This window comes from Elephantulus edwardii, unplaced genomic scaffold (assembly GCF_000299155.1).
Source record: "Elephantulus edwardii isolate Elephantulus edwardi_28Jun2011 unplaced genomic scaffold, EleEdw1.0 scaffold00010, whole genome shotgun sequence".
Lineage (NCBI taxonomy): Eukaryota > Metazoa > Chordata > Mammalia > Macroscelidea > Macroscelididae > Elephantulus > Elephantulus edwardii.
The window spans coordinates 149,024-163,986 of record NW_006399760.1 but is presented as its reverse complement, the minus strand read 5'-3'; the positions used below and the strand labels follow the sequence as shown (position 1 = coordinate 163,986).

Genomic DNA, 14,963 nt, shown 5'->3' with positions numbered 1-14,963 from the left:
AAATTGTTCTTTCATCATAGCAAAACTGTAAAATGGGAAGAGGATGTCTATTTCACAGATGAGAAAATTAAAGTACAAAAAGGTGAGGCAAGGGTGAAAAACAACGTATACGAATTTTATGAACTTTGTACGTAAACCAGTATAAAATTTAAAAAAAATTTAAATATTTAAAAGAAAAAAATGTGAGGCAATTTTCTCAAGCTCACAAAATTGAGAAGTCAGAGCCTAAATCCTAAGCCCTCAATTTGCAATCTCATTTTTCTTTCCAAGCGTAAGAATCCCTCCCAGAGGGCAGACAGACCTGAACATATCTCCTGGCCGCCTCCACATCCTCCTGGTTGCTGGGGTTTCTGGGCTCAGCCCAGTCACTGTTGATGGTGATGGAAATGATGCCCCCTTGCTTGGCTCGGTACACGTCGTTATACAGATGCCAGGCTTCGGCATGAGCCTTTATGACGTTGTGGCCAGCAATGTAGGGGGCAGTGCCAGGCCTAAAGGAGATTCCTGGAAACAGACATAGATTTCAACAGAAAACAGATGTGGCTCGGAGGGTTCCCCTCTGCCAGAGGGCAGCGGTTGTCTGGGGGAAAGTGCACGTGTTGCAGCTAGGAAGACTACATACAGGTCAACACCTGACTCCACCTCTCTGCATAAATCAGTCAGACTTTCCCTAAAACAATGTGTGCACAGAGCCCTTAGCCTGGCTCTGACAGACAGAAAGAAATTGGTGAGTGAGGCTTTCTTTTCCCCTTTCCCAGGAGGATGACCTGTATGTCTCAGGACAGTGTGAGTCCCAGCAGTGGCCGTGCTGAAGCTCTTTGAAGCCCACCGTGAAAGGGAGAGTTTAAAGTATGGCTGGTGTGAGCAGCAGACCCTAGAAAGTCCGTGAGGTCAATTGCTCTGAGGAAGCCCCCTCCTGTGTGCTGAGTCACCACAGTGCCGGGCAGGTGCTGAAAGCAGGTACACCTGAAGATGATTTTCCAGCATTTCCAGGTGATCCAAGGAATCACATAAATGAACACAAATTTACCTTCATAAACTCAGAACTAGAGGAAAAGAAAACTGGCATTTTTCTTAAGGGGCAAGAACTGATCCACAGTCTACACAAAATCCTTCACATCAGAGGTGTTCTGGAAGTTAAAATTTTCATGCATTTTGGAAAAATAGTAAACAGCATCATTTACTACTGACAAAAAAATAACCTTCTGCAGAATCCAAGAAAGTTCTCCAGAGTTTAGGAATAGCACACCAAGTGAGAGAAAGACCTCATGGCGGCTCTAGTCGGGGTTGACAGTGTGACATGAGCCCAGGTGAGCCAAGTGATGAGAACTGTGTGGGTTACAAGTTGTGGAAAGCTGGCTGGGGACTTGTATTGCCCAGTGAGCTGTCTCTTCTGCCATCTATTATTAGATCATGTCCCTGGTCCCCAGAGGAACATCCCAGCAGAAGGTTAAGTCACAGAGGAAAGAAGTAAAGGTATGGCGGGGCACTGAGCTATGAAGCTCTGGTTTTACTAACATGGCGTTGGGGAAGGAGCCTTGAGCTCCACACTGAACAGCCTCAGGGATCAGGCAGGGGAACAGGCAGGCTGAGGCATAGCTGGGCCTTCTCTGTCCTCTCCCTTCACTCAGGATGTCAGGTTTTTGTGGCAGTAAAAAAAAAAATTACTGTCATTTAAGCAAACTTTCTTGCACATATTGTAGAGTTTTTTCCAAGGCATCTTGAAATTGGGTTTTGCCCCCCTAAGGATTCATGCACTTTTCTTTCCATATCAGTCACAACACATAGTGTCTGACTGTCCATTCATCCCATACTGTTTTCCTTTTCACTCAGCTTAATAAGTGTTTATAATTTCTTAATTCATTTTCTACTGCTTCTCCACTTCCCCTCCTTGGTAGCTATTCTAGAATGATTCTCTCTGTATGTAAATCTCCCTCCAGCTTTTCATAACAGTGGTCTTATACATTATTTGCCCTTTTGTGATTCATGCCCTTTAAACTCGTTCATGTTGTATAGTGTTTCATTAATTTGCCATTGTTTTTCAGTGTTGCATACTACGCCATCATGTGAATGTACAATTGTTTCTCTACCCATTCATTTGTTGACAGGCTTTAAAAATTCCACTTGCCATTCCAAAGAGCTTTTACCTGGAGCTGCTGTTCCATAGCCATAGCCCTGGGAAATAAAAGTGAAGGGTTCATTCATTGTGATCCAGAACTTGACCTTGTCCCCCAGCTTCTGGAAGAGCACATCTGCATAGTCTCTAAACCGCTGGATGATGGTTTCGTTCTCCCAGCCGCCAACATCCTGCAGCGCCTGGGGCAGGTCCCAGTGGTACATGGTCACCTGTGAAAAAGGCAGACATTGGTGGCATCAGCCCTGCTGTCCACACCCGGCATCCCTAGAAAAGGTCTTTCACAGGAAGTCATTGGCACCAACACACAAACCTGCTGCTAAAGCTGATGGTGAATCATGGGACAAAAAGTCTGAAGGATTCTCCCTCACCCCCAGGGGAGAGAAATACCTAGTCCACAGGTGCAGCAGCATCATTTATTTAAGGTGTAAGAGAGTCACATATCTGGATTTGAAAAGTCTGATTTGAATCCTGCCTCTGCTCCTGTAATAGCTGTATATGATCCTAGGCTCAGGCATCTCAACTTCATGGAGTGGTGGGGACTGGATCATGAGGGAGAGAATGTGATGGGCACCCTGATTGTGTTCACATGATCACCATAATCAGTACTCACAGAAACACCAGTCAGGAAATCAATATATGTTTTGCACTTGACAAATCTGTACGGAACCTCTTGAAAGTACTAAAGAGCAAGAATGTCACTTTGAAGACTAAGGTGCACCTGACCAAAGTCATGCTGTTTTCTCGTATGCAAGTAATTACCTCATATGCAAGAAAAGTTGGGCAGTGAAAAAAGGAAGACCAACAAGAATTATTGTCTTTGAACTGCGATATTGGCAAAGAAAATACCACAGATTGCCAAAAGAACAAACAAATCTGTCTTGGAATCAGGACAGTCAGATGTGTCTTGGACGTCAGGATGGGGAGAGTTCATCTCACAATCTCACATGCTTTTGGCATGATATGAGGAGGGGTCAATCTCTGGGGAAAAGATATCATGTTTGAGAAAGTAGAAGATCAGCATAAAAAGGGAACCCTCTCAATGAGGCAGGTTCAGACAGTGGCCTTGATAATGGGCTGAGCACAGCAGAGATGCAAGGATGGCACAGAAGTATTTTTTACAGAGAGTCACTGTGAGGCAGAGCCGACTCAACAGTGCCCAATAACAACAGTAACAATCTGGTCTCAAGCACTTTTCTACTCTCATGCCAAGCACCTAACAATAGCTAACCTTCAACCTACCAAGAGGAAGGGAAATTACTGCTTAAAGGTTCTGACTTTCTGTTTAGAGGGATGAAAATGTTTGTAAACGGATAGTGCTGATGGTTGTACGGCATGGTAAATGCAATTAAAGTCACTGAAGTGTGTACTTTTAAAATTAATGAAATGACAAAAGTTTTGTTCTGTGTGTCACAAGAAAAAGAAAAAGCCCTGCATTTTTGTCTTCACAGTCCCCGTGGCCCCTGCCCAGCTGCCTCCCCCCCTCCCCAGACCACAGCCCCCTCACCTGGGGCTGGATGCTGGCGGCCAGCAGAGCATCCACGAGCCGCACGTAGTAGTCCAGGCCTGCGTCGTTGATGTACCTGGTCGTCCCATCTGGGAGGATGCGGGACCAGGAGATGGAGAAGCGATAGGCGGACACGCCCAGGTTCTGCAGCACCTCCACATCCTCGGCAATCTTGTGGTAACTGTCACAGGCCACATCTCCGTTGTCATCATTCCCCACTCGTAGAGGCGTGTGAGAAAACGTGTCCCAAATACTGAGTCCCTTGCCATCTTCTCGCCAAGCACCTTCAATCTCAAGAAGTCAAGAAAGGTCTAATGAAGCAATGTACATGAGTCGTTTACGAGTTCCTTGGTCTCTCAGCAGCTGGGTCCCAAATGGGGTAGAAGTCAACATCACCTTCTCTGGGAGCCTTCTATGCCCACCCCTCCAGTTTCTGAATGCCAACATTTTCTGTGCACACGTGTGGTGCCCACTCAACTACCAGCTGACTGGCTTCCCACATGACTGTGGGAACGTGTCTTTTATCTCAGCACCCCAGCCTGGCACGAGATGGGGTTCAGTAAAGACCTGAAGCAAGAAACCCCATCCTTCAGCAAACCATCACCAACTAACCCAGTGACACCCACCAGGCAGAAGGCAGGATTTCCAACCAGGACACGTGTCTGCCCCTTCCCCACCTACCCGGGCATGCTATGGGTAAATGCCTCATCAGACAGGTCTGCCCTCTGGATTTAGTTTATTTTTCAGTTTTATCTCTTTTTTAGAAGTTTCTCAGTGCAACAATAAATGAATGGAAATCCAAAATCTCTGTAAATGTTCACTAAAATTAATAAAATAAAATTTTAAAAAAGTTTCACAAAAGAGAGAATCAATCTAGTATGCTAAACAGGGAAGGAAAGTGCTCAAGTAGAAAATTAATAGATAGATAAAGAACATTTACTGTGATGGAGGAAGAAAAGGACAATATAAAATGAATGATCAGAAATTGTGTGTAACATAATTGGTATTGTGTCACAGAATATGCATGAATGATTGATTAACTGACTGGAGGAACATTTCTAATATGCTTTGTAAACATTCACTCATTTTAATTTTTTTTAAAGTAAGATAGAGGGGAAACCAGTAAATATGTGTAGAAAACTAGCCAATCAATTATGATTAACTATACAATGTTATCAATGAGAACATAAAATTAAAATAATCATATAATCTTTAAACTAAATAGCTGTAAAAGAAATAGTGTCTAAATGACCTGACTGAAAGACATTCTCAAATTAAAAATAAGTGTGAAAAAGAAAACTTAAAAAAAAAAAAAGAAGTTTCTCTACATTTTACTGTGATTTTCATCAAAGCTGACAAAGAGATTGGTCTTCACTCACTCATTCACTCATATCATTCTCCTCCCTCTCTTCCCATTCACTCTTGTCCTGGTCCAGATTGACTATCATACACATACTGTCTAATCATCCCTCCCTTTCAGACTGTCTTCCCCTCACTCATTATGCCCGTGCAGTAGTCATTATCTGGCCATTTTTTCTGGATTTACTGTAACACAGCTCAGCCCGTACATGGTGTCTGTGTGGTGAGAGAAAGGCCAGCCCTCAAGAACGCGCATCCATGACACTCAGCAAACAATTTTCACCTTTGCTTCTATCGCTTCAAGTGTTTCTGCTGACTCACACAGTCAGACTAGCCAGGCTGCTTTGACCAAAATGGGGACGCGAAGGAGCCAGGCTGTGAGGGAGGAGGACCCCAGGGCTGCCCCCTGCCCGCACTCTGCCCTTCCTTGCCACAGGGCAGCCGTCAGACTCCCGTCAAGCAGACTCTCCTCTAGCAGCCCATCCCCTGGCCCATGGCCTGGTGCCTGGCAGGTGTGCAGTGAGTGTTCCTGACTTTCTCACCTGATAAGCAGCAGAAGCCGCACTCCAGACGAAGCCATCAGGAAACTGCCCATAGAGAAACTCGTCTTCCTTGGGCAGTGGCATGCCGTTGTTGGTAATGAGCTCTGTGTAGTAACTGGCAGAGGATCTTGGGGTTCGAGGCCTGTTCATGTCATTGAAATCAACGTGGTACAGTCCAAACTTGATGGTGTAGCCATTCACCCATTCAAAGTTGTCCATCAGAGACCATGCCACGTATCCTCTAAGGTCAATGCCATCAAGTCTGTAGGCTGGGGATATTCCAGGAACAGAGAAGAGAGCTTTACACCACGAGACAGGATCACCATTATGCCTGGTCAGCACAAGGCGCGACTTCTATACCATCTATACCAGCCACACACAGGGGGAGGTTGCCCAACAAACAGGTCATCTTGGTTGGCTTTCTGTTTGCTGATACTAAAACCCACATGATAAGTATTAATGAGAGATCTTTCTAAAACCAGATTTTCTTATTAGGGTAAAAGAACATGTTTCAACATTAAAATCTCAGCCGACCTTCACATTTTCACATTTTTGTTTCTTTGCTTCCCCCCTACCCCTTGTTGTGTGCTGTCAAATTGGATCCAACTGGCACAGGAGGAGACTGCCCCTCCTTCTCCAGGGAAGCATCTATCTGGTGGATTCGAACTGCACATCTTTGAGACTGCAGTGCAGCTTCTTGCCACTAGGCCACCAGCACTCCCTGTGACCTTCACATTTTAAAAATTAAGCACAAAAAAAAAAAATAAATAAAAATAAAAATAAAAATTAAGCACAAAAGCGTGACTTAGAGAAGGGTTTCTTGCCCTGAGATCCATGGAGTCTACTAAGTTTTGTGAGAACAGAAATGTATCTATTGGATTTACTGCAATATTTCTGTAGCTAGACTGTCACATAATAGTTGCTCAATAAATCTTTGCTGGACAAAGCAAATAAATGAACCTACAAAAGGATTCCTCAGACCATGGTGTATGCACACATTTGTGCTTTATTTCTGGGGAGATGATCATATTTTGATTTTGTTTGCAAAATCAGTATAAATAATGGAGTGATATATAAATAAGATCAATATAAATCAATAATAAAATAAAATTATTTATCCCAAACAGGTAAAGAATTCTGGAATTAGGGCTTAGCAAAAAAGACAACAAGCTGATGGTTTGTACATCCCTTCAGGCCCTTGGCATCTGGACTTAGAGGGATCTTGTGAAAGGGTCAGGACCCTCCCCTACCTTTCAAAGCTTCATTGATATAGGTCTTGTGGTAAAATATCCTGTCGGTGTCCTCCACTTTTGGATTCTCCAGCCCGACTCCATTTTCGGTGATGTAAATGGGGATGTTGCCATACTCTTCCTTGATCCAGTTCAGCAGCCTTCGCATGCCCCAAGGCACAGCTCTGTTCACGGCTGTGGGAGGCCACGAAGGGTCCTCCTCCTCCGCCAGCTGCTGGTCGTCCTCGTAGGAAGGTGGGTTCAACCTGGGTGTTTTATGCTGCACGATCCTGGTGTAATAGGTGTTGAGGCAGAAGACATCAGCCGTGCCCATAATGTACCTCTTCTCGTCCTCAGTAAAGCTCGGCAGGCGGGAGGTGGCCAAGTGCTGGAGTTCGCTCCTGTTCCCCACACTCCACTTCATGGCATCAGGGTAGTCTCCGTTTCTGTAGATGGGGTGGGCGAACCAGCCCAGGGTGAACTGCAGCACCCGGTCAGCGGCTTCCACGTCTCTGGGGAGCCCTGGAGACTTGGGCTCGGCCCAGTGTGAGCTGAGGCTCAGGGAAACGACTCCCTTCTGTGTCTGCCTATACTTCTCAGAATAAGTGTGATAGGCCGTGGCGTGAGCTTTGATAACCGCGTGGGCTATCCTGTAGGGTGCCCAGCCTGGGTCCTTCACGCTTGGAGGGAACTCTCCCAAGCCATATCCCAGCCATACCTGGTACAGGGGCTCATTAAATGTTATCCAGAACTTGACTCTGTCACCAAAGGTCTGGAAGCAGAAATCTGCATAGCTGTTAAACAGGTCGATCAAGGACGGATTATCCCAGCCTCCGATGTCCTGGAGAGCTTGTGGCAGGTCCCAGTGGAACAGCGTCACCATGGGCGAAATGTTACTTTGCAGCAGGCCATTGATCAGCCTGTTGTAATAATCCACACCATGCTGATTGATAGAAGTGTTCCTCCCTGTTGGGAAAATCCGAGACCAGGAGATAGAAAAGCGGTAAGCCTTGACCTTCAAGGCTCGGAGTATACTCAGATCAGCGTCCAGCTGGTGGTAGCTGTCACAGGCTATGTCTCCAGTGGAGTTGTCTTTCACGCTGTTCCCTGGCGTGTGGGTAAAGTTATCCCAAATGCTGGGGCCTTTGCCATCAGCATCCCATGCACCTTCAATCTGGTAGGCTGAGGTGGATACACCCCACACAAAATCGTCCCGGAACGTGCCGTGGTAGAACAGATCTCTCTCGAATACAGGCTGGTTGGAGAACTTTTCCCAAACCACTTTGGCCTTGGAGGGCACTGCAGATGGAAAGGTGAAGGTCCCAATTTTAGGGGGGACATTTGGTGTGATAGGTGGTATCAGCCGGTTTACTGCCTTGGGGAGGAAACCGTTTCTTTCAATGATGCTGGTGAAGAAGTAGGCTGACCTTCTGGGAGTCCTGGGTCTGCTGCTGTCGCCGAAGTTGACGTGGTGCAGCCCAAACCTCTGGCTGGAGCCAGACGAGCCTTCAAAGCCATCGATGAAGGAGCGAATAATGTAAGAACGAACATCCACCAAGTCCTTCTTGATTGCTGTGGAGGAAAACATAAATTTGGGCTTATTTTAAAATATCGGTTATGTGGTTAGAGGAGACCTGGCAGAGCCAAAAAAGGTTAACTTCTTTATTTCCCTTCCAGAATGAATAGAAGGAAAATCTAGGAGGCCCCCATGAGACATCAGACTATTCTACGGCCATAAATCTTAATCCAAAGGCATATCCCTTTTTTATAGGTAAAAAGAAAATGTGTATAGCATTGGTTAGCATCAAGACTCCTTGGTTTTATGTAGCTTGTTTTTGTTGTTGTTGTTATGTGCTGAGTCGTTTGCGACTCATAGCGACCCTATGTACAACAGCCCTAAACCCTGCTCTATCCTGTGCCAATCGCACTGTCTCTGACACTCCCATCCCGATTACCCCAGTCACTGAATCAATCCACCTTTTGTGTTTCTTCATTTACACTTAATAATAAAAAAAAATTATCACATACTCTGTAGAAAGTAAAATATATCCCAGGCTCACGTGTAATTTTTCAGACAACAGTCTAGTTGAGTCAACCAATGTTGAAAGCCAAATATAGCAAATGACTGGCTGCGTCAATCTGGACCGAGAAAGTGTTAAGTCTTGTTTTTCTTCTTTAAGTCCTGATTTTCTTGGACTCCCCAACCTCTCAATGAATGTACTGATTACATAAAAAAGAAGATAAAGTTTCTCAGTCAATTGATTAAGCACCAAGCACTATTTTGCTCCCAGTGCATGTTAAGCCCCGGCCACGCAAAGACAAAGAAAAGTCTCACAACTTACTGGGCGGAGGGGAGAAATGAGCCAGGAAGAGGCCTTGGTTCTAACAGAGAGCACTGGTGGCATAGTGGTTAGAATGCTTGGCTTCTCACCTCAAGATTGGCAGTTTGCACACACCAGTTGCTCTTTAGAAGAAAAGATGTGGCAGTCTATTCCAGAAACGTTTAAAGCCTCAGAAGCCACGTGGGGCAGTTCCACCCCATCCAGTCAGGTGGCTATGAGGCAGAATCACCTCAGTTGTAGCAGGGAGGCATGGCTGCTACCAAGGGTGCTGTATCCACTGAGGCACTTAATCTCTCAGCGCTTCACTTTTTACAATTCTCCATGAAGATGAAATTGGCCCTAATTTACCGCACAAGGCTGTTTCCAAGCTCACATAAGATCTTGAAGAGTTTTGGCAGTAATAGAAATGACAGAATTGTAAACTTGGTGATGAGAGGAGAACAAATATCAGCAAGTGTAAGGTCTCACAGGATACGTCTCCGTTCTCATGTCACTGCCCATAGCAGGCGCCACCAGGTAACTCTTGCGGAATTCTGACAAGGTTTGGAAAGTTTCTTAACAAGCCTGAGGCAGACGCCTAACCACCACCAAGTGATGTGGCTGACATATAAGATCAAATCTATCTTTCTACTTGGAATAAACAGACATAAAACAGACTGTTAGGTAACAACGAAACTGAGCACAGTGATTAATTGGATCAGAATTAATGATGAGACTATACATTTTCTAGCTAGTTAAATTAGATAGGTTGGTGTGGCTGGGGCAACAAGGGACTGTTTTATTGTTCAAAGTCCCATCCTAAGTGCCCTCATACCAACCTATAATGCCCTTATGTTCCTATGTTTTAAGTGATTTTCTGTTGGCTTCTGTTGTCTGTGAATTACTTGTGCAAAATCACAATGCTGGTGCAATATTGTACCCCTATTCACATGGAATTTACTGCCTCTGAAAACTCAGTGGAGGGACAGCTATATGTTGGTTCTGATTTGACAGCATGCAATACCACTAACACCACAGCTAACTTTTAAAATTTCTGGCACATTGTACATCCATGTTTATAGCTGCATTATTCACAATAGCAAAGAGATGGAAGCAACTCAAGTGTCCATCAACAGATGAATGGATAGAAAAACTATGGTACATTCAACCAATGGAATGTTATGCAGGACTGAAAAACAATGAACTCGTAAAACATTACACAGCATGGGTGAGGCTGGAAGACATTATGCTGAGTGAAATGTTTCAGACACAAAAGGACAAACAGTGTATAACACCACTATTAGAAAACAGGGCTGATATGAAGGGGCAATTAGGATGAGAATGGGAAAGAGTAGAAAGATAATGAACACTGCAGTAGATCAGATGAGGGGAAGAACGATCTGAAAGGAATATGTGATTAGGCATTATATGTATGACAACAAACTGGAACAAGGGGTGCATTGTGGGGTAGGCTGGAGAAATGAGGGAAGAAAACATGCGATGAGGAAAAAAAAAGAAAATATTTTCTATGTTAAAAAAATAAAAATGTCTGGCACATAACTGGCACCTAATAAGTATGTGTTAAATAAATGCATGAGATGGTAAAGAGATGTGATGGATGGAGAGGACTCAGATGAGCAGAAAGAAACGAGACTGCAGGACAAAGAATGAGAGAATTAGGAGACTGATGTGAGGGAAGGGAATTATTATAAGCATAAATAATAATGTTTGAGGGGAGCTCTGGTGGCCTAGTGGCAAGAAGCTGCACTGCAATCCCAGAGGTACACGGTTTGAATCCACCAGATGCTCTGCCAGAGAAGGAGGAACAATATCCTCCTGTACCAGTCAGATCTGATTTGACGGTACACACACACAAAACAATAAAAATAAAATAAAAAAACAATAATGTTTGGGGTTTTTTGCCTTATTTCCTCAGAAGACTGTCTTTGTCCCTTTAAACAAGACTCCACAGGCTTGGAGAAGTACCAACTGTAGTCCAATCTCCAGCCCTCCCCTACGTCACCAGCTTACCTTTGAGCACTTCACTGATAGACTGATTGAAGTAGTCTACTCTTGAGGAGTCACTGAAAAGGTTTCCACTTTCTTCTATAGGCATGCCATGACCCGCCAGGTAGATTGGAACTTTTCCTCTTGTGTATTCTAGGGACACAAACTTCAATAGCCTTCTGATACCCCAGGGCACCAGACGAATCCACTGAGATGAGGTCTGAGGCCATGCAGGGTCAACATGTTGGGAGAAGCCTCCGATGGAATCATAGCTAGGCACGCAGGTATTGTCTTGGGCTTCACTGACGAGGCGAGAGGTGTAATGGGACAGGCCCAGGAAGTCAGCCGATCCTTTCAGCAATTGCTTCTCTGCCTCAGTAAACTCGGGGAGCTGGACCACAGGCCTGGAGCACCGCTTGTTCACCTGTTGGATCTGAGTTTTCAGGGCAGCTGGGTAGTCACCATCCACAAAGATGGGGTGAGCAAACCAGCCCAGCATGAACTGCAAGAAACGCTCGGAGGCCTCCAGGTCCTCAGGCTTCTCTGGGGACAGGGGCTCTGCCCAGTCCGAGTTCAGCACTATGCCCACACGTCCTTGCTGCTGCAGGCGATGATGCCTGTCATAGTGGTGCCAAGCTCTGGCATGAGCCTTGAGGACCAGATGAGCTACCTTGTTAGGAAGAAAAAGAGAAACAGTGCTGAATAACAACAACAACCACATTGACAACATCAAGAAGTCAACAAGGTGACACCAACAATTAACACTGATAGCAGCTTTAACAAATCAACACCAATGTAAACAGCCATCAGCCAACAAGTCAACATCAATAAGTTAATGCCCATGTCAACAAGTCTAGGACACTGATGTCAAAATCTACACCTTGGTTGATAAGTTGATAATGTCAACAACATCAACACATCGATGATTCTATCAACAAGGTTGACCAACAGGCATTGAGCACTTGTAGCTCATTCTCAATCCTCACAAGTTTACATGACAGGTGCAATTACTATTACCACCTTATAGACTAAGAAAACAAGACCCAGAGAGGTATGCTACCTTGCTAAACATGATCAGTAAGGGGTGGAGCAAGAATACAAAACAAAGGCGGTCTGCTCAGGCCTGGACAGGCACCCACAGTGCTATTCTCTACTGACCATGAACAGAATATGCTTTAACCCACAAGGGCAAGGATCATGTAGCTAGCCTATTTGTTCTCTTTTCTACTTAAGGAAATCTAAGAAGAAAAGCCATAACCAGAAACTCCTTTGTAGTCTTAATTTGTGGTCAGAGAAGAGTCAGAAAGTTTCCTTGGTGAACACAGTGAGGAAGACGGGACATCTGGAGTACAACAAGAATAGCTCTGAACTGTGGCTCTGCTACTAACTGGCTGTGTCAATTCAGTGTCAATCTTCTCTCTCAACTTCAGCTTCTTTATCTAAAAGAAGGGGAGAATTATGGATCCATCTGGAAGGATAAGATGACATGCATGTAAAAAAAGCACCCAACAAAAATCTGGAGGACAGAGGGAAGCAGAATACAGAAGAATACAGACAGAAACTTGCTGAATCTCATGCCCTCTCCTCTTCCTTTTTATTATCTGAAGACACTGACTTTTGAAGAATTTCATACCAAATTAGGCCCAAGAGTCCTGTGTCTCAAATGTTAGCTCTCAATTGCACCTAAAGCTCCAATGACGAACCAAGCTCCTTTCAGTAAAGCCTTTCTTCAAAACAATCAGAACCAGGCAGGGTACTCACCCATCTGAAACAATCCCTGTGACCTGTGACCATGGACCAACATGGAAAATAGTTAGCACCGTGAAGTCACGTGGAAAATGAGTGCCAGACAGTGTCACTGTGACCCTCCGTGAACAGAAGGATAAGACTGGAGGAGGATGTGAGTAGGCTTATGAGAGGAATCTTTCCAAGTAATAAATTAAAACAAAGGCTGATGCAGCAAAGTGGAGGAACATTCAGAGCACATATCGACAGTCCCAGGAATTAACTATCTAGCCACATGCGTGTGTTATATAGCACCTGGCTGAGCCCACTTTCATACTGTTCCCCAAGGGGAGAAAATGGGGCTCTCCGCTTGCAGCATGAGGGGTGCATTCCAACTATGCCCCCAGATGGGCTGCTAGCTAAGACATCTGCTCAGTAAGCAGGGGGACAGATTTCAGCGTCATCACTAGCTTGCTGTCTCTTCTCTACTCAGGACTTTGAACTGGTTCATTCTGGCTCCACTTTCGGCTGAGAATTTCCATTTCTACCCCAGATCTAATGAGCTAAAAATCTACATTTTTAGCAGGTTTCCTGATGATTCTTACAGGTCCCTGGGTGGTGATTCTTACGTATGTGTGCTGGGGATCTTGGGTCCTGCATTCTCCTTTGCTGCAGATGGCCAGAGACCAACAGCTGTATCTTAAATGGCTACCAGCAAGCCTTGTAAACACCAAACTAGGATGGGGAATGTTTTCTCTGTTCATTATGTCACGCCCATTGATCTAGATGTCTCGAGACTGGTCCACAGCCTTCAAGTCCAGTAACTTGAGTCCCACAGGTGATCTGCATATATGTGTGCTATTCCTTAAAAAAGGACATAATGTTCAGAAGGGTGGAAGGTCAGTGAAAGAAAGAAGACTCAACGAGAGGGACACAGTGACTGCAGCAATGGGCTCAAGTATGTCAGAGATGATGAGGATGGCACAGGATAGGTCAGGGTTCAACAACAACATGAGGTTTCCATGAACTCCAGTGCCTAGTGGGTAAGAAGTTGCCAACTTGAAGGCTTCTGCTCCAAGGCAGAAAGATGGGCAACCTCTGCTCGTACAAATTTCAGCCCTTGAAATCCCTCTGGAGGGTAAACTATGAGTTGATTCCAGCTCAACAGCACATAACAACCTGAGGTTTCCATGACTGTGTCCCCTGTGTACTGTATTATATATATAGCAGTGTATACAAATAATGTATATACAGATGCCAATTACTGTATGTATATATACACGGACACATAGTGAATCATGTTTTTCTCAGAGACCTGTCACCTGCAAACTGTGAAGTGGGTTACCATCCCCAATGTGACGGGGCTTGTCTGCTGGCGGCTGTAACAAGTGTCACTTGTTCGTCAAGAATGGAATCCCAACTGTGCCAAAGAAGGGCCAGCTGCGACATCCCTTCTACAGAATGTTCTCAGGGGAAGCTGAGGAGTCTTTGAGAGACTTGGAAGAAAAAGGAAATACTGGAAAGGGCCCTTGTTAAGTCATTTTCATCCTTTTCCCTTCTCATCCACATCCCTTCTTGTTACAGTAGCGCACGGACTGTGCTAGGTCTGCAGCCCGCTCAGAACCTCCCACTGGACGTGCTGGAGTGGAGCCAGCTTGCTCTCCGGCTGGGCTGGACACGAGGAGGTGGGAATGCAGCCGTCTGGCAACCAAGGAGTCTGAGGAGAAACTCGGATGAGGAGAGCGAGGTGGAGACAGACTGAATCAGGAGATACTCCAATTAAACCCCACTCTGTTTAACCTACAACTAAGATTCGTCAATGTCCTGAGCTCATACATTCTGTCCTTTCTTCTTCTTTTCTCATCATGTCTCCTTTCTTCCACAGGTTTCGGGTGGGTTTTCTGTCACCTGCAACTAAGAATCCCCACTGACACGTGGCGTTTATGTGGTATAGATGGGGTCCGACCCTGACGTAAGCCAAGTCACCACAGTGCCACACGCCCTCCTGCCCAACTGTTTATCTCCTCAGAGCTCGGGTTCTCTCCCTGACAAGTGATATTCTGGAGTCACAGTGCGTGCAACACATGCACTTCACACACACACACACACACACACACACACACACACACACACACACAC

The 14,963-nt window shown here is 45.1% G+C and overlaps 1 protein-coding gene across 1 annotated transcript in view; it reads right to left on the bottom strand.

Annotated features, from left to right (window-relative positions):
* The window catches only part of LCT (lactase), a 67,859-nt gene that overhangs the window by 10,820 nt on the left and 42,076 nt on the right, over positions 1-14,963 (bottom strand). Inside the window, exons 7-12 of the mRNA XM_006880732.1 lie at positions 11,124-11,769; positions 6,793-8,343; positions 5,543-5,811; positions 3,642-3,932; positions 2,148-2,346; positions 302-504 (exon numbers count right to left, since the gene is read on the bottom strand). Of these exons, the coding sequence (XP_006880794.1) occupies positions 302-504; positions 2,148-2,346; positions 3,642-3,932; positions 5,543-5,811; positions 6,793-8,343; positions 11,124-11,769 (3,159 nt within the window). The remainder of the gene's footprint in view (positions 1-301; positions 505-2,147; positions 2,347-3,641; positions 3,933-5,542; positions 5,812-6,792; positions 8,344-11,123; positions 11,770-14,963) is intronic.